At 34.5% G+C, this 13,541-nt stretch overlaps 1 protein-coding gene across 1 annotated transcript; it reads right to left on the bottom strand.

Moving 5' to 3' along the window:
* Positions 1 to 221: 221 nt before the first annotated feature.
* LOC145631971 (protein BLISTER-like) lies at positions 222 to 13,009 on the bottom strand. The gene is made up of 13 exons (XM_081684213.1): positions 12,344 to 13,009; positions 9,912 to 10,533; positions 9,266 to 9,816; positions 8,213 to 8,332; positions 7,648 to 7,713; positions 6,663 to 6,773; positions 6,082 to 6,158; positions 4,132 to 4,199; positions 3,627 to 3,737; positions 3,228 to 3,400; positions 3,080 to 3,148; positions 1,205 to 1,360; positions 222 to 659 (listed from the first exon to the last, which is right to left on the bottom strand). The coding sequence occupies exons 1-13, from the start codon at positions 12,419 to 12,421 to the stop codon at positions 582 to 584; spliced, it is 2,280 nt and encodes a 759-aa protein (XP_081540339.1). The 5' UTR covers positions 12,422 to 13,009; the 3' UTR covers positions 222 to 581.
* Between the last annotated feature and the right edge of the window lie 532 nt (positions 13,010 to 13,541).

Consider the following 13,541-nt stretch of genomic DNA (forward strand, 5'->3'; position numbering starts at 1 on the left):
CATAGTTCGATTTCCTCCCGAGAAAATGTCCCAAAAAATGACATGATCTCAAATGATCCAACATCAACCCAGCCTAGGCCAAACAAGTCACATATACAGGGTATCTACCCATTTAAATGTACGTATGCACTGGGCAATATGCATTCATAAAAAAGACAAGAAATAATACTTCACGGCTTTCGAGAGTTTTCAAAGATATAAAATGGGAAAGGAACAGCATAAGGCAGTCAAAACGTGTGTACATCTTCTATCAAGAAACGCTCATACATAATAGAATTGTCCTTCAGTATATCTGGTGGTGACCACATTTTCCACCATGCATCAGATAAAAAGAAACTAGCCTTTATAAGAAATATAAAGTACAAAGAAATGGAATTATTGTCTTGTGTCAAATAAATTGTGTAAATAAATTTCCCAAACAATCTAATTATCTAAGAAATTGCTCATTTTCAAATGCTTCCTTAACTGAAAAGAATAAACAAAATGTCACACATGATATACAATATTTATCCTCTATACTCTAGCCCTCAAAATGCGAATATGAAGTAAGGACAATGAATGATCCAAGCTTTATACTCAACTTAGAGTCTGCTGGTTCTTCGCTTTGACGGTCCTCCAGGAAATAGCTTCATTATCCATCCTAGCACTCGCTCCACCACCTGATGGAAGAAGTAACAGGTCAGGATAATTACTCTTATCAATGTTCAGCAGTAGGAACACACAATTAATGATTAGTTTATTTATACAAGTGAAAAGCTTTAGTAAATGTTAAGCAAGCAAATTTACACTATGGAGTCCATGCCCTTTTGCAGAAGAGAATCATTTGGCAAAACTAAGAGTAAAATCTGATACCACTCGATACAGCCTTACTCGAAAATTCCTCATTATTTGCCACTTGAACTTATTTTTCTAAGTTTTGATCTCCTTTTATATTTTGATTGTTTATTTATTAGCCAATTATGAAAAGTCAATTTTATAAACCAGTTTTGAGATATCTGCTGAATTAAGAGCTCAAAAAAGTCAGTGAAATTCACCATCATAAACATCCCCATAAACTCAGCAATCATCTAATTTCACAAAATATGTAGGTATCAGTGTATCACCACAATAGGGACATTAAAGAAGCATTCACAGTATGACTCAAGCTTCCCAAGCCAATGACTCCCCCTTCATAAAACAAATAAATAAAGAGCAAAAAAGGTACCTCGTCGCCTTCATCTGCATATGCAACAGTTTCCCGTACATTAGAAGCAGTAGGCTGCTTGGCAGCAATATTCTCACTTGCCATGCTTTGGGACATCAACAGCTCCAGTCGCTGAGTCTGAACTTCAAGCTTCTGAGATAGCTCCTTGTTCAATTCCTTCATATCAAAAGTAACATTTATGAACACAAATAATGTGACAGTAAGGGTGCAGGATTGCAATTAAGTCAATAATGCATGTCACAATACATGCTGGACCCAAGTCAATAGTCTGTTGTGCGGTGCCACTTCACATTAACTAATTTACAAAGACTTACTATGACGCTACAGTTTGTTAAGGGTTTTTTAGTTGATTAATAGATTTCACTTGGAAAAATTTGCTATTTCAAGGTCATACTTCACAAACAATCATCATATCTAATATACATACTACTAAGCACAATGGATACGTGGCAATATTCTTTGAAGTTTTTACCCTTTATTTTTACTCCAATATTATATGATACTTTAAAAACCTCCCTAAATCCCAGAATAATTCAAATGATTTCCTTTTATTATCCGTCAAACGTGACAATTCCTATTTGAGAGAGACCCCACTATTATTTTAATACATCTTTTTTCCACTGCCAACAACTTATGCCCTACCTTCTCTTATAATTCAAAAAAAAAATAATTTAAAAAAGACTAAATTTCCAATAAAATAATAACCTACTATCTCATACTTCCTCCATTTCTATTTAGCTGACACGTTGTATTTTGGCGCACATATTTAGAAGTGAGAAAGAAGGTCAAAGACAAAAATACCCTTATACTACCCACCCACTCTTACCAAGTACCACCTAGGAGTACTACCTCTCTCTCATCATCACCATTCACCATCATTTTCTTTCCTCCTATACTCACGGTCTGCACATTCATTCTTGATTATTTCACCTTCTATTTTTTTTTTCCTTTCCTACTTTTACCAATTAAAACAAAAAGGCACAAATTAATTAGCTAACAGATGAAAATTTCATATTTTTATATACAATTGAAAGTACTATCCTCAATAGCATAGGTGGTTTTGGGAGGCGGCGTCATGGTTGGTGAGGTTTTAGTGGCTAAGTGGTGTCGCGGTCATGGTTTGGCGGAGTTACGAGAAGCAAGGAGAAGCTTTGGGCCATTAATGGGGGTTATTCTTTAGAAAATTGGGTATGTTACAAGGAAGAGAGGAGAGAGAGAAGTGGCAGTGGTGGTTGCTGTGATGGTGATCGTTTCATGGTGATGAATTTGATGATGGAGGTGGAGTGGGGAAGATAATGGAGGCGTGAGAAATCAGTCTTTGCTAAAGGGAGGAGAGTGAAGATGGATTGGGGAAATTGGGGAGGATAAAATTCACATTTTCACATACAAAAATTACCAAAAAGAGAAACGTGTCAACTAAAAAGAAATTTTCCAAAAAGGATTACGTGTCAACTAAAAAAAACGGATGTAGTATAACATATCAACAACTTATCACCTAAATCTCTATCCGGGTAAATGTTTGAACCATTTTGGGACGGAGGTTTTTATTTTATTTTTAAATCTAAGACAATTCATCCTGATTTTTATTTGTAACTACCTTAATTCAAAATTTGAATTAGTTATAAAGATTAAAAATTTCAATTACGTAAATTTAATTCCCAAAAAATTAAAAAAAAAAAAAAAAAAAAAAAAAACTAGTTCTTCTACTGTGTACTCATAATTGGTTGATCTTGCTTAAGAAGGAATTAGGTTCGGGTGGGTCTCATTCATTCATAAAAGAGATTAATAGTCAAAGTAGTAAATTGCAACTAAAAAGATATGGAAGTAATACGTAGTATATACATAGGCAGATAGGCCAGACAAAATAATAACTACCTTCAGCTTAGTACTTGTTGAAACTTCAGTAATCAAAGCTTGCATCAATTCCTCCTTTTCTGATATTATCTGCAGCCAAAACTTCTACATTTAGTTACTAAAAAGATACATACCATCAAACAATACATGAGCAGAAGTGATCAGCTACCTCGCTAATTAGTGAATTGATATTTTGTATCATTTGCATTTGGTCTGGAGGGATACTCATAGCAAAATCATCATTACCAGCTAAATTATTTTGTAAAAGCAGCAAGTTGTCTGCATTGTCAACCACTTGCATGTTGGATGAAGCTTGTTCAGAGCTATCTCCAGCAGTTTCACCTACAACAGTGGCAGGATAAGCCGATAAGCCATCAATCACAAGCATATAATTTTTCCATCCATTAAATAATTGGGCATGCAATACTAAAGATATATGGCAATAAAAAGTGGGCTAAAGGAATAATCAAACCCGATATGGGGAGCGTAGTGTAAATTACAAGCACAATAACACCTGCTTTTAAAAATTGGTGACTAAGAGAGATGAGAATTTTGGGATCACAAATACCTAAATCATTGGTAGAAGTTGAAGCATCTTTTTTCTCATGCCCCTTACTAGACTCAATAGAAATTTTACTAGCTGAAGCTGTCCTTAATTTAGACTGAAGCAGCTTTTTCTCTGCAAAATTAGAATGTTTACAGTCAAGAGGAAGTCCAAGCCAAACAATTAGCAAGCAAATAGATCAAATTTCAAGTTGCAAAGAAAAATGCAAGCAATTTCAAGCAACAGCAGTTACGAATTATGATAGCTATTAGAAAAAATGGAATATCACACTTTGCTACTTTAAAAAAAAAAAAAAAAATATTAACAACAAAATTAAAATGCACTGTCAGTCTGTAACTACTCAGAAGTTTAATTATGTTGCATACATAAAGGATTAAAAATCAACTTATTACCCTCCAAGAAGTCATAAGTAGCACTTATTTAGCAACAAATGCATCAATAGTCTGCAGCAACTGTATGAGATACTTCTATATTTTATGAAAAGATCTGTATAACTTAAACTACATACCTTCCTGTAAGGCATCAATAGTCTGCAGCAAATCTCGACGTTCTCTGTCAAGGCTAGACATTTTCTTCCTGCATGGCCCACCATACTTAAAACATTACGATTGGAAAAAATGACACTTAATTATACATTTATTAAAATAAAGAATTAGGGAGCTACAGTACAGAGATGATAATCAGAAAGATTTAACATCATGTTCAAAACCAGAAAAGTCATTAATAATAAAGGATTGCCACATGCATGATATGCACAAGCAAAAAGCATTGAACAACATTTGCAATAGGGAAAAAAAAATAGTCCCACCAAAATTAATAAATCGTAAGAAGTAAAGTTCTATCTCAGAAAGCACCATTTCCATCGTAAAAATTGTAGCTTTTAACATGGGACCCTGAATTTGTGTGTAGGAAATAAAAAATCATAAATACAGGGACTAACAAGGAGATGTCTAGTGATCAACCTATACAAAAGGAGGGCCGAGAAAAATATACACTTCCTCCGTTTCATATTAGTTGAAGTTTCTTTAGACACATTTACCACATGTTCTAAAATGATAATATCTTCAATAATCAATAGACAAAATTACAATAGCATTTTTCTTTTTCTTGAATTATTAAGGAGCCGGAGGAGGGCTTTCAAAAAAGAGCTTGAGACAAGTAGATATTCAGAAAATATACATTGAGACAAATCCAACTAGACCTCACGGCTCACGTGACAGTTTTTCTCAAGTATAAATCACAAAATGTAATCAAAGTAACTTATGTTAATAGTGCTATATTCAAAACATGTCAACTAATAATAAACGGAGGTAAATACCCGCAAGACAATTAAAATCTCCCATAGAAATGAACCTATAGACAAATTACACTCAAATCTATAAAATCAAGCATGACTTATTTACAAATTTAAGTAAAACCAATTCTCATGTCGAACACTTGACTCCAACTGAACAAGATAATCATAAGGTACATTAAAAACACACAACAACAAAGCATAAGAAATAGAATCCATCACAGCAAGGTTTAATTAATAATTTTTCAAATAAAGAATACATAATGTAGTTAACAGAACTACAACTTTACTGATCTTTAACTATAATCACTCATCAGTTATTCTTCAAAACAATAACATAGCAACACATAATTAATATATATATTATATCAAAAAGTATCCTTTCATTTCCATTTACAATTTAAACTTCCTTTGTTAATGTAATGTAATGATATAGGGGCCGTTCTAATTGCAAATTGACCACTATTTGTTACATTACTTTCTCCGTCCCTAAATTAGATGCCTACTTCTTTTTATTATGTGAGTAATAAATACCAGAAATAGGCATCTAATAAAGGGACGGAGGGAGTATAGAATAGTGGAACAGCACAAAATGCAATTTTTCAGAATCAGTATCTTTCAACATAACTTTGGAACATTTAAAGTAAGGACATTAAAAACATCTATCGAAGGTCAAGGATGACCAATGGAAAAATATGCAAATATACACATGAGAATGTGAGATATGATTCTTATCCAGAAATTGTGAAGGTATAGTCAAATTTAAAAATTCAGGAAAGATAATTTTGCTTATACAAGATCTGCAAACTAAATTTAATAACAACACACGTTTTGTCATGGATTACTACAATAAATCAATAATCAGGAAGCACGCTACTATATTAAGGCCATAAGTATATGGATGGATTATTCACAGATACTGGAAGCTAATTTAGACACAGTAACAAAGTTACATGTGTTCTACCACCTTTATTAAGAATGATATTCACTGCATGCAGATGTAGGCTGCAACGCTGCCTACCCCATAAACTTACATCTAGAAATAGGCTGTGTGCCTTGAAAGATAACCCGGTAATAGAAAGTAATACAAAACAGAATCAATACGGAAGCAAGAAACAGTAGAAGCTATGGCTTTTAGAGCTACTGAGGAGGAGAAATCCGTACTTGTAGGAAGCAACTTCAGCATTTGAGTTTTCCAACTCCCTCTCCAACTTCAGCTCATTAGATCTTAATCTAAGGGCCTACAAGATAAAATTAAGACACAAAAAATAACTACACATATCAGCATTAAAAAAATTGACACACTGAAGCCAAACACATATCAAAAGTCAATGCCGGACCCATATTGAAGTATTCTTTAAAAACATGGATCAATGTTAAAAGGATGTACATCAGCTCAATGTCAACCCATATAATGTTAAAAAAATTCACAAAAATGTCATCGAATATTATGGGCAGCAAATTTCTAACAAAGAAACGAGATTATAAAGTAATGTTGTATTTCTAACAATGTCCCCTCCCAAGACTTTGGTCAAGAAATATACGGTCTGAAATACTACACCCATATCATGTTACAAAATTCACACCTATCTCATTAAATAATATAGCGAACCAAAAAAATTGAGTTTATAAAGCCACGTATTTCTAACAAAGCTCCCTATGTTGGTCAAAATGTATGCCCCTGCCCCCCCACCCCTTTTCTCTTTCCCCATCAGAAATTCAGATAATGATGTAATGAAAATCACCTTCTCTTCCAAGCTAATAACTTCAGAAGCCAAAAGTTTTGCGCGCTCATCAGCAGCATCGCACTCAAGTTGTGCGTTCACATATTCAGACTTGATAGCCTCAAGCTCAACCTACTGCACCAAGATGACAGAATTAAAAAAAGCCAAAATATTGGATTGAAAATGTGAGCTTTAGGAAAATAAAATAAACATTTATTTATCATAGAGATGATGTTACTTGATTCATTTTCCTTTGTAATTAAGGGGTTGTTTGGTTGCCAAAGAAAAACATGGGAATTTGGAAATCCTAGGAATTGAAATTTTTTGAATTTGGAAATCCTAGGAATTGAAATTCCCATGAATTTCTATTTCCCACAAAATGGGGGAAGTTAATTACCTAGGGGGACCTAGGTAAGTGGAACTTCCCAAGGGAATTTCCACTTCCCTTAGTTAAGCAAACAATTTTTAGAATTTCCTAGGAAGTTCAATTTCATGGGAAATCAATTTTCCAAGGAATTTGCAATTCCTACATTCAACCAAACGAGCCCTAAAAGTTTATTTTAATGTTCTTTGTCATAAGCACTTCATCTTATACATTGCAAACTCCGTTATATGCCATTCGCATCAAAGTCAGCATAAAAATTATATTGTGGTTTTAAATAAAGATGAGGTCTATGAAGAATACTAATCCTTCCATCCTATAAATATGGTCATATCTAAAGAGTTCAACAAATAAGGAACATTATATACTGCAACGTTTCCCCTTATTTTGCTTTTGACTAAATGCAATTTGCCATTGAGAGTTATTGCAAATTACATGCTTTAAATTTCAGAAGCTTGACATATATTTTAACTTTTTAAGACATAATAAGAAGACAAAACGAAAACAGGCTACTATTAGGGGACAATTTAACACCCCCATAAACTCCACATTACAGGCCATCAGCAGGCTTCACCAATAAGCAATAAGTTATTGTCATAGATAGACAAGGATAATGACACTAACCAGCCGGGACTTTATATCATCCTGCAATCTTTCCATCTCAGCCTTTAACTGGCTCACAATGCTTGCCTGAAAGTAGGATAAATAGTTTAGTCGACAATTATCAGAGAGCTTAATGCACAGTAGTACTAAAGGAAACAAACCAAAAAAAATAAAAACTATACAAAACAGAAAGTCAACAAGAGTAACCTCCATTACATCAAAAAAGGCCACCCTACACAACATGTGACAGAGCATAGAGGAATTTTGACTGGCGCAATTAATACTATTTTATCTGGGGACTAAATGACTAATAAGCGAGGAATTAGAAAATGCTGAATTTGATAGCTCTACCAGCATTAAAAGAGGTTCTCAAAATACCACAGAACTCTCATTTACCACAAATTCATAATAATAGGATCCATATATCTGAAACAGATATAGATCAAATGTTATACACATAGATTAACCATTTGGTGAATCTTGAGACGTGAAGTGTTAACCCAAAAAAACCAAGAAAATTTACTAACCATGTATCCAATCGAGTAAGTCATATGAAATAGTTAAAGTTAACAGAGGAGACACCGACCTGCTGATTATAGCTCTCTGTCAAAGAAGAATTCTCAGCAGCTAATGACTCTGTCAAAGTTTTAGAGGCCTCTAATGTACGTTGCAGAGAAAACTTCTCTTGCGTCAAATCTTCAATGTGCTGCAAGAGAAGGCAAAGGAAATAGTATATAAGTAAAATTACTAGTAGATGTAGATCTGCATTCAAAGCACAAGAAGCATGTCACAGCGAATCTTCTTCTAACCCAATCTCACACATAAACTAAAATGCATATCTTGATTCTTGAATGAAGGTGCCACATTTAGTAACGCCTTAAAAATACAATCCTCCCCCAAGTAAGTATCCAACCTACAACTATAGCAGTTGGAAAGTCCTTTTTGAAAGTAACCAGGGCACACTACCACATCACCTTTGCTAACAAAATATCAAAAACAATATCACTATAGACAACCCTACCTACATATTTCTTCAACGGAAAACCACATTATTTATTACTTTCACCATACGGAATATTAAAAAGGTTTCAGTGAAATTCAGTCATAAAGAGCTTCAAACATATACATGCTCCTAAGTGAGTACTAAATCAAGCATTTCAGGTCATAGATCCATGGTCATCATGGCTAGAAAGTCGTTAAGTACAACTAAGGAGTTATTGAAAAAAACTACTGAGTTAACATGCCTGAAATATAATTTACATGCAGCTTCCTAAGGATACTCCAGGCACTTCAAATTATAATTCCATTCGAAAAAGAATCAACAAGAGCCACACAGCCAAGTATAAGGTGATTTGTGATCAAATACATATATGCATATTGAATTTTTTACAAACTGGTATATTAGAAGATTTAGCACAGATATTGTAACGTTGTAATGCATATCGTGACTCTAGACGGGAGGGAAACTCTGATATGATGTATAGAGCAAGTGAGCAAGTAACTTTTCCAATTCAAACAAACGTGACTTGTCAGTGAAAATGAGAGAAAAGCAGAAGAGATTTTACATATGGAAAAAGATGCATACTCCATGGCCAAGAAACTGTAAAGGTAATTCTACACATTGGAGAAAAAGAGATACCTGCTCCAATGCAGCAAAATCTTCATTTTGTTTCTGGGAAGTGAATTCTAGCTTACTCTCCAGGTTGTGCTCAAATGATTTGTGCCCCTTTGACACATCGCTGAAGAAACCATCACTTGGATTAGAATAAACTGATGTTGAAAGGGGTTCAACAGGAGCATATGCTGTAGAAGGATCATGAATTGCAGACGATTCAGCAATATTGCTACTAGGAACCTTTGCATTCATGAACTTGTCATTCTCAACAAAAGGGCGGCTAGATGCAGAAGAATCTTTAACAATGTTAAGAGAATCAAGGAAAGAAGGACGAGATCTTCTGGGATATGGTTCAGCCACAACTGAATGCGAGGGGCCATTAAATAAACTGCTGGTGTTAGAGTTGAAACCTATGGAACGTGTTTCAGATGGCCATTGATTTTCATAACCTGCCAAATTCCCCACCACATTACTAGGTTGTCTTTCCTCCAACCCAAAATGATTCTTCGACTTCAGAAAGCTATGACCAAACTCTGATGCAGATTCTGGCAAATCCAAACGTGAGCGAACAGAATCTGCAATAATAGCAAAACATGTTACATGAAACAATCATAAAACCCATCACTATTTAATTGTCAGGCTACGTTCTTGCTTAAAAAACTCCACTGACCAGACTCCTGATGTAAAACACTGGTGACTTGGCCCTCGGTAGAGACTTTTGCAGCAATATCATTGGTGCTTCCGATAGTATTAGCAAAGCTTGCAGAAGAACTAAAGTCATTATCATATCCATAGAATTTTGAGTGAGAATCACTACTATTATAAACTTGAGAAGCACTGGGTCTGCTAGATGATATTGCATCTGCAAATCTTCCACTTCCTGTACCCGTCCCAAAGCTTCCAATACTGTCATCTGTTTGTTGTGAGAAGTCAGAACCCGCTTGGTAGTTTGAAGCTGGAACCTCATGACTATTTCCCGCTTGTTTTGGAAGCTTCTGAAGCAAATCAGGTGAGCAAGAATTATCACTTTGGGTATCAATGTGTGCATGAGGAACCGAATCAGACCCATTATATCGAGTGAAAACATATGATTTGTCACTGTGTTTAGTATAAACAGAAGCTCCAGTTACTGCATCGGAACTACTGTCTGTATGAGCATTGCCAGAATTGTCAGACGACGCTTGTCCATATCCTGAAGTTTGTTTCGTAGGTGGTGTATCATCATCTGTACGAGGTTGGATACTTGATGCTTGCTTTTTGGAAGCTCCTCTCTTCTTTTTGAACTCTTCCAGCTAAAAGAAACATATATTAGAACAAAACTTTGAGCAGATCGTCCTCGATACAAAACACAATTACATACATAAAGTTACACAACCTAAATAGAATATAATGAGATTGATTAGCACATAATGTTTAGAAAGTAACAATAACAACACAATTTGAATCTAGCACAACACACAAAATTTTCCCAGTTATTTCTCGGAGCATAAACAAGATCATTCCTCTTACCCCCGTTCACCGCTTCACTATTGTGCCATGCAAAGGGAGACAGAAGTCACGAGGAGGAGAAAGAAGGTAGGAGAGACATATTTGGTGTTGTCAACCCAAAGTCGCTATTTTATGTGATCTACAAAGTCCTCAGTATCCTTATAAACTAAGAGGTGCTTTCTGAAGCATGAATTTCTGGAATGATATAGCTCCCTAAGTCCCTCGTTCTTTTCCCCCCATTTTTCTCCTCTACTAAAACGAAAGAAAGAAATCTATACTTCCGCACAAAGTAAAAAAGACAAGTGCAATATAACAACCACACAATGCCCAGATAATTAGGTAAAGAGGCTGCATTGATAACACTTCCTGTGCATGTCATGCAGGTTTACATACGAGCAGATTTAATGTCCAGTCATATGCTCTGACAGCATAAAATGATACTGCCAAATAAGGAAGAGAAAGAAAAAGAGACTAATGATGGACTTCCATCTGCGCGGCTGCACCATAGTGGTTTATGGGTTGTGGCAGGGAGCCATAAGTGAAATTGAAAGAGAGTAGAAGGCAGAGTGAACAAAGAAGAGATAAGTTTTGTTCCTGGTTCAAAAGCCCTAGATCTGTCGCATTCTATAATATTATTATCATAACCAACCAATATTCTAACATTTACTCACAAAGTTCCAGTGTAGTATACTTGAATCTGTTGTTTATCTAGAAACAGCTAGTGAGCATTCACTACTTAGTAGTTAGTACTATATTACATACATCTTGGCCTCCCCATTCACCACAAATGGGGTGACGAGGTACACATGTAGTGGTGAGCCTGATGGCAGTTGTTAAAGGACATAGACTTAACCAATAGCAAAATTCAAACAGGAATGAAGCTAGAAAAAGATTCAATCATACCAAATTTATACTTCTGTATGATAGCAAACAGATTTAAATAAGACTTCAGCATCCAAATCAATTTAACAATCTAGTGTTATTCTCATGTTTGATGTTCCTCCAATTTGGCTATAAGGTCGATAATCCGATCTGATTTTGATTCTAAACCTAATAGCAAAGGTTCATTATTACACTCCCCAAAAGAACTACTGAAGGCACAAAACTAAATCCGAAAGGTTCATCAACTAAGCATGTAAGTATGTACATCACAGTTTCACCAATATACCAGCAAAGTTGATGCCACACTAATCAGAATTTACACTGTTCCACACTCAAACACTGAATAAAAGAAAGTTACTCTAATTGGAAGCTCAAAGCAAAGAAATCCCAAAGTATGCACACTCTTAAAGGATCAGAATCCAACATTATCAATAAAATTTTCAAGCTCAAACAAATAAAAAACCAACAGATTAAAACAATAAGTCATCTTCTCCAAGTCAAAAACTTGACAATATCCGTGAAATTTCAGAGCTCGAACTAATGATTCAAAGTACACATCTCTTCCCAACAACAACTTAGCCTACTGATCAAAATTGCGGTCATGCTAAAATTAGTTCCCGGGTTCAAATCCCTCTAAAGTTTCGTACACACAAATTAACAACAACAAAAGAAACAATCTAGAAAATAAAATAGCTTAAATTAAACAATCATAACCCAAAATTGAGGCCATACCAAGCGTCTACCAGCTTCCAAATCCTTCTTTTTCCGGGACGAAACAGCTGGTTTAGATAAAACTTGAGCAGATGCCATCTCCAGAATAAAATCCGCCCCTTTAATTCAGCATTACACAACGCACATTCAAAATTCCAACCCCTTCAAAACCCTTTAATTTTCACCCAAAATTAGCGCAATCAAAATAAATCTGATTAGATTTGTTGGTAATTTGATTCTGATCCAGTCCGCCCAAACAAAATCGTCTGAACAGATCGAATCACACCCCAAAATTGCAATTCAAATTTCAAAATTGATTGTATCTATAGCCCCAAATTCAGCAGATCTCTCTCGATCAAAACAGTAAACAAAATCCCCCAAATCTCCGAAGAATAACAAAATATGGGGGAGATAGGAAAAAAAAACCCTAAAAATATGAGAAATCTAATTTGGGGGAAAATATATAAAACTATAAAAATAAAAAATAAAATAAAAATTCAAATTTGTACAACAAACTTAAAGCTGAAAATTGAAAAAAATAAATAAAAATTTAAGTAGGTAAAGAAGTAAAAAATAATGCTCCTAAAATTGTGTGAAATTTAAGGGAGCATGAAAAGAGGTTGATTTTGCTGAAGAAGAAGCGCCATTGATTTTGATTTGATTTGTCGGTATTTTGACACTTCTTAATAATTTAGAGATCTACCCTCCAACCTAAAATACCATGTTAAACGTGTAATTGTTGGGACGTGGTGTAATTTTATTCATTGTTATAACGTGGCATCATCAAGAATAATAACAAGTTTATTAGGAGTAGGATTAAAAATAAGAGAGAAGATAATTTGAGCAACTCTAATGGCAAGTTAATTGTCAAATTAGTTTGTCATGTCATATAAGGTTTTAAGGTAATTGTCATTTTAGCTCTAATGGCTAACGTACTAATTAAATGGATCATATCTCCTTAATTTACGTTGATAATTTATTTTATTTATTCTAACTTGTTTTATTTTAGCAAGTTTTTTTTCCAAACTAATTGCATTTTCTAGCTCCAATGGTTAAGCTAATAGCTAGAGATTATTTAATATTGCAAGCTAGTCTCTAGTTACAACCATTAGAGTTGCTCTTAGAGCAAGATTAGTCCTGTTTTATTTTAAGATTTTTTTTTTCCCATGACACATTATAATTTATAGTTATGTTAAGCCTCTTTAAGATTTAACTAAAT

This window comes from Chenopodium album, chromosome 5 (genome assembly GCF_948465745.1).
Source record: "Chenopodium album chromosome 5, dcCheAlbu1.1, whole genome shotgun sequence".
Taxonomy (NCBI): Eukaryota; Viridiplantae; Streptophyta; class Magnoliopsida; order Caryophyllales; family Amaranthaceae; genus Chenopodium; species Chenopodium album.

What these genes read in the sequence shown, in the direction of transcription:
- LOC145631971 (XM_081684213.1), bottom strand. Translation starts at nt 12,421, where the DNA reads ATGGCATCTGCTCAAGTTTTATCTAAACCAGCTGTTTCGTCCCGGAAA. An exon ending in CAGAGAGCTATAATCAGCAG is followed by an intron (nt 7,714 to 8,212) that starts GTCGGTGTCTCC and finishes TCCTACTTTCAG; the next exon opens with GCAAGCATTGTGAGCCAGTT. An exon ending in TCAATTCACTAATTAGCGAG is followed by an intron (nt 3,149 to 3,227) that starts GTAGCTGATCAC and finishes TTTTGGCTGCAG; the next exon opens with ATAATATCAGAAAAGGAGGA.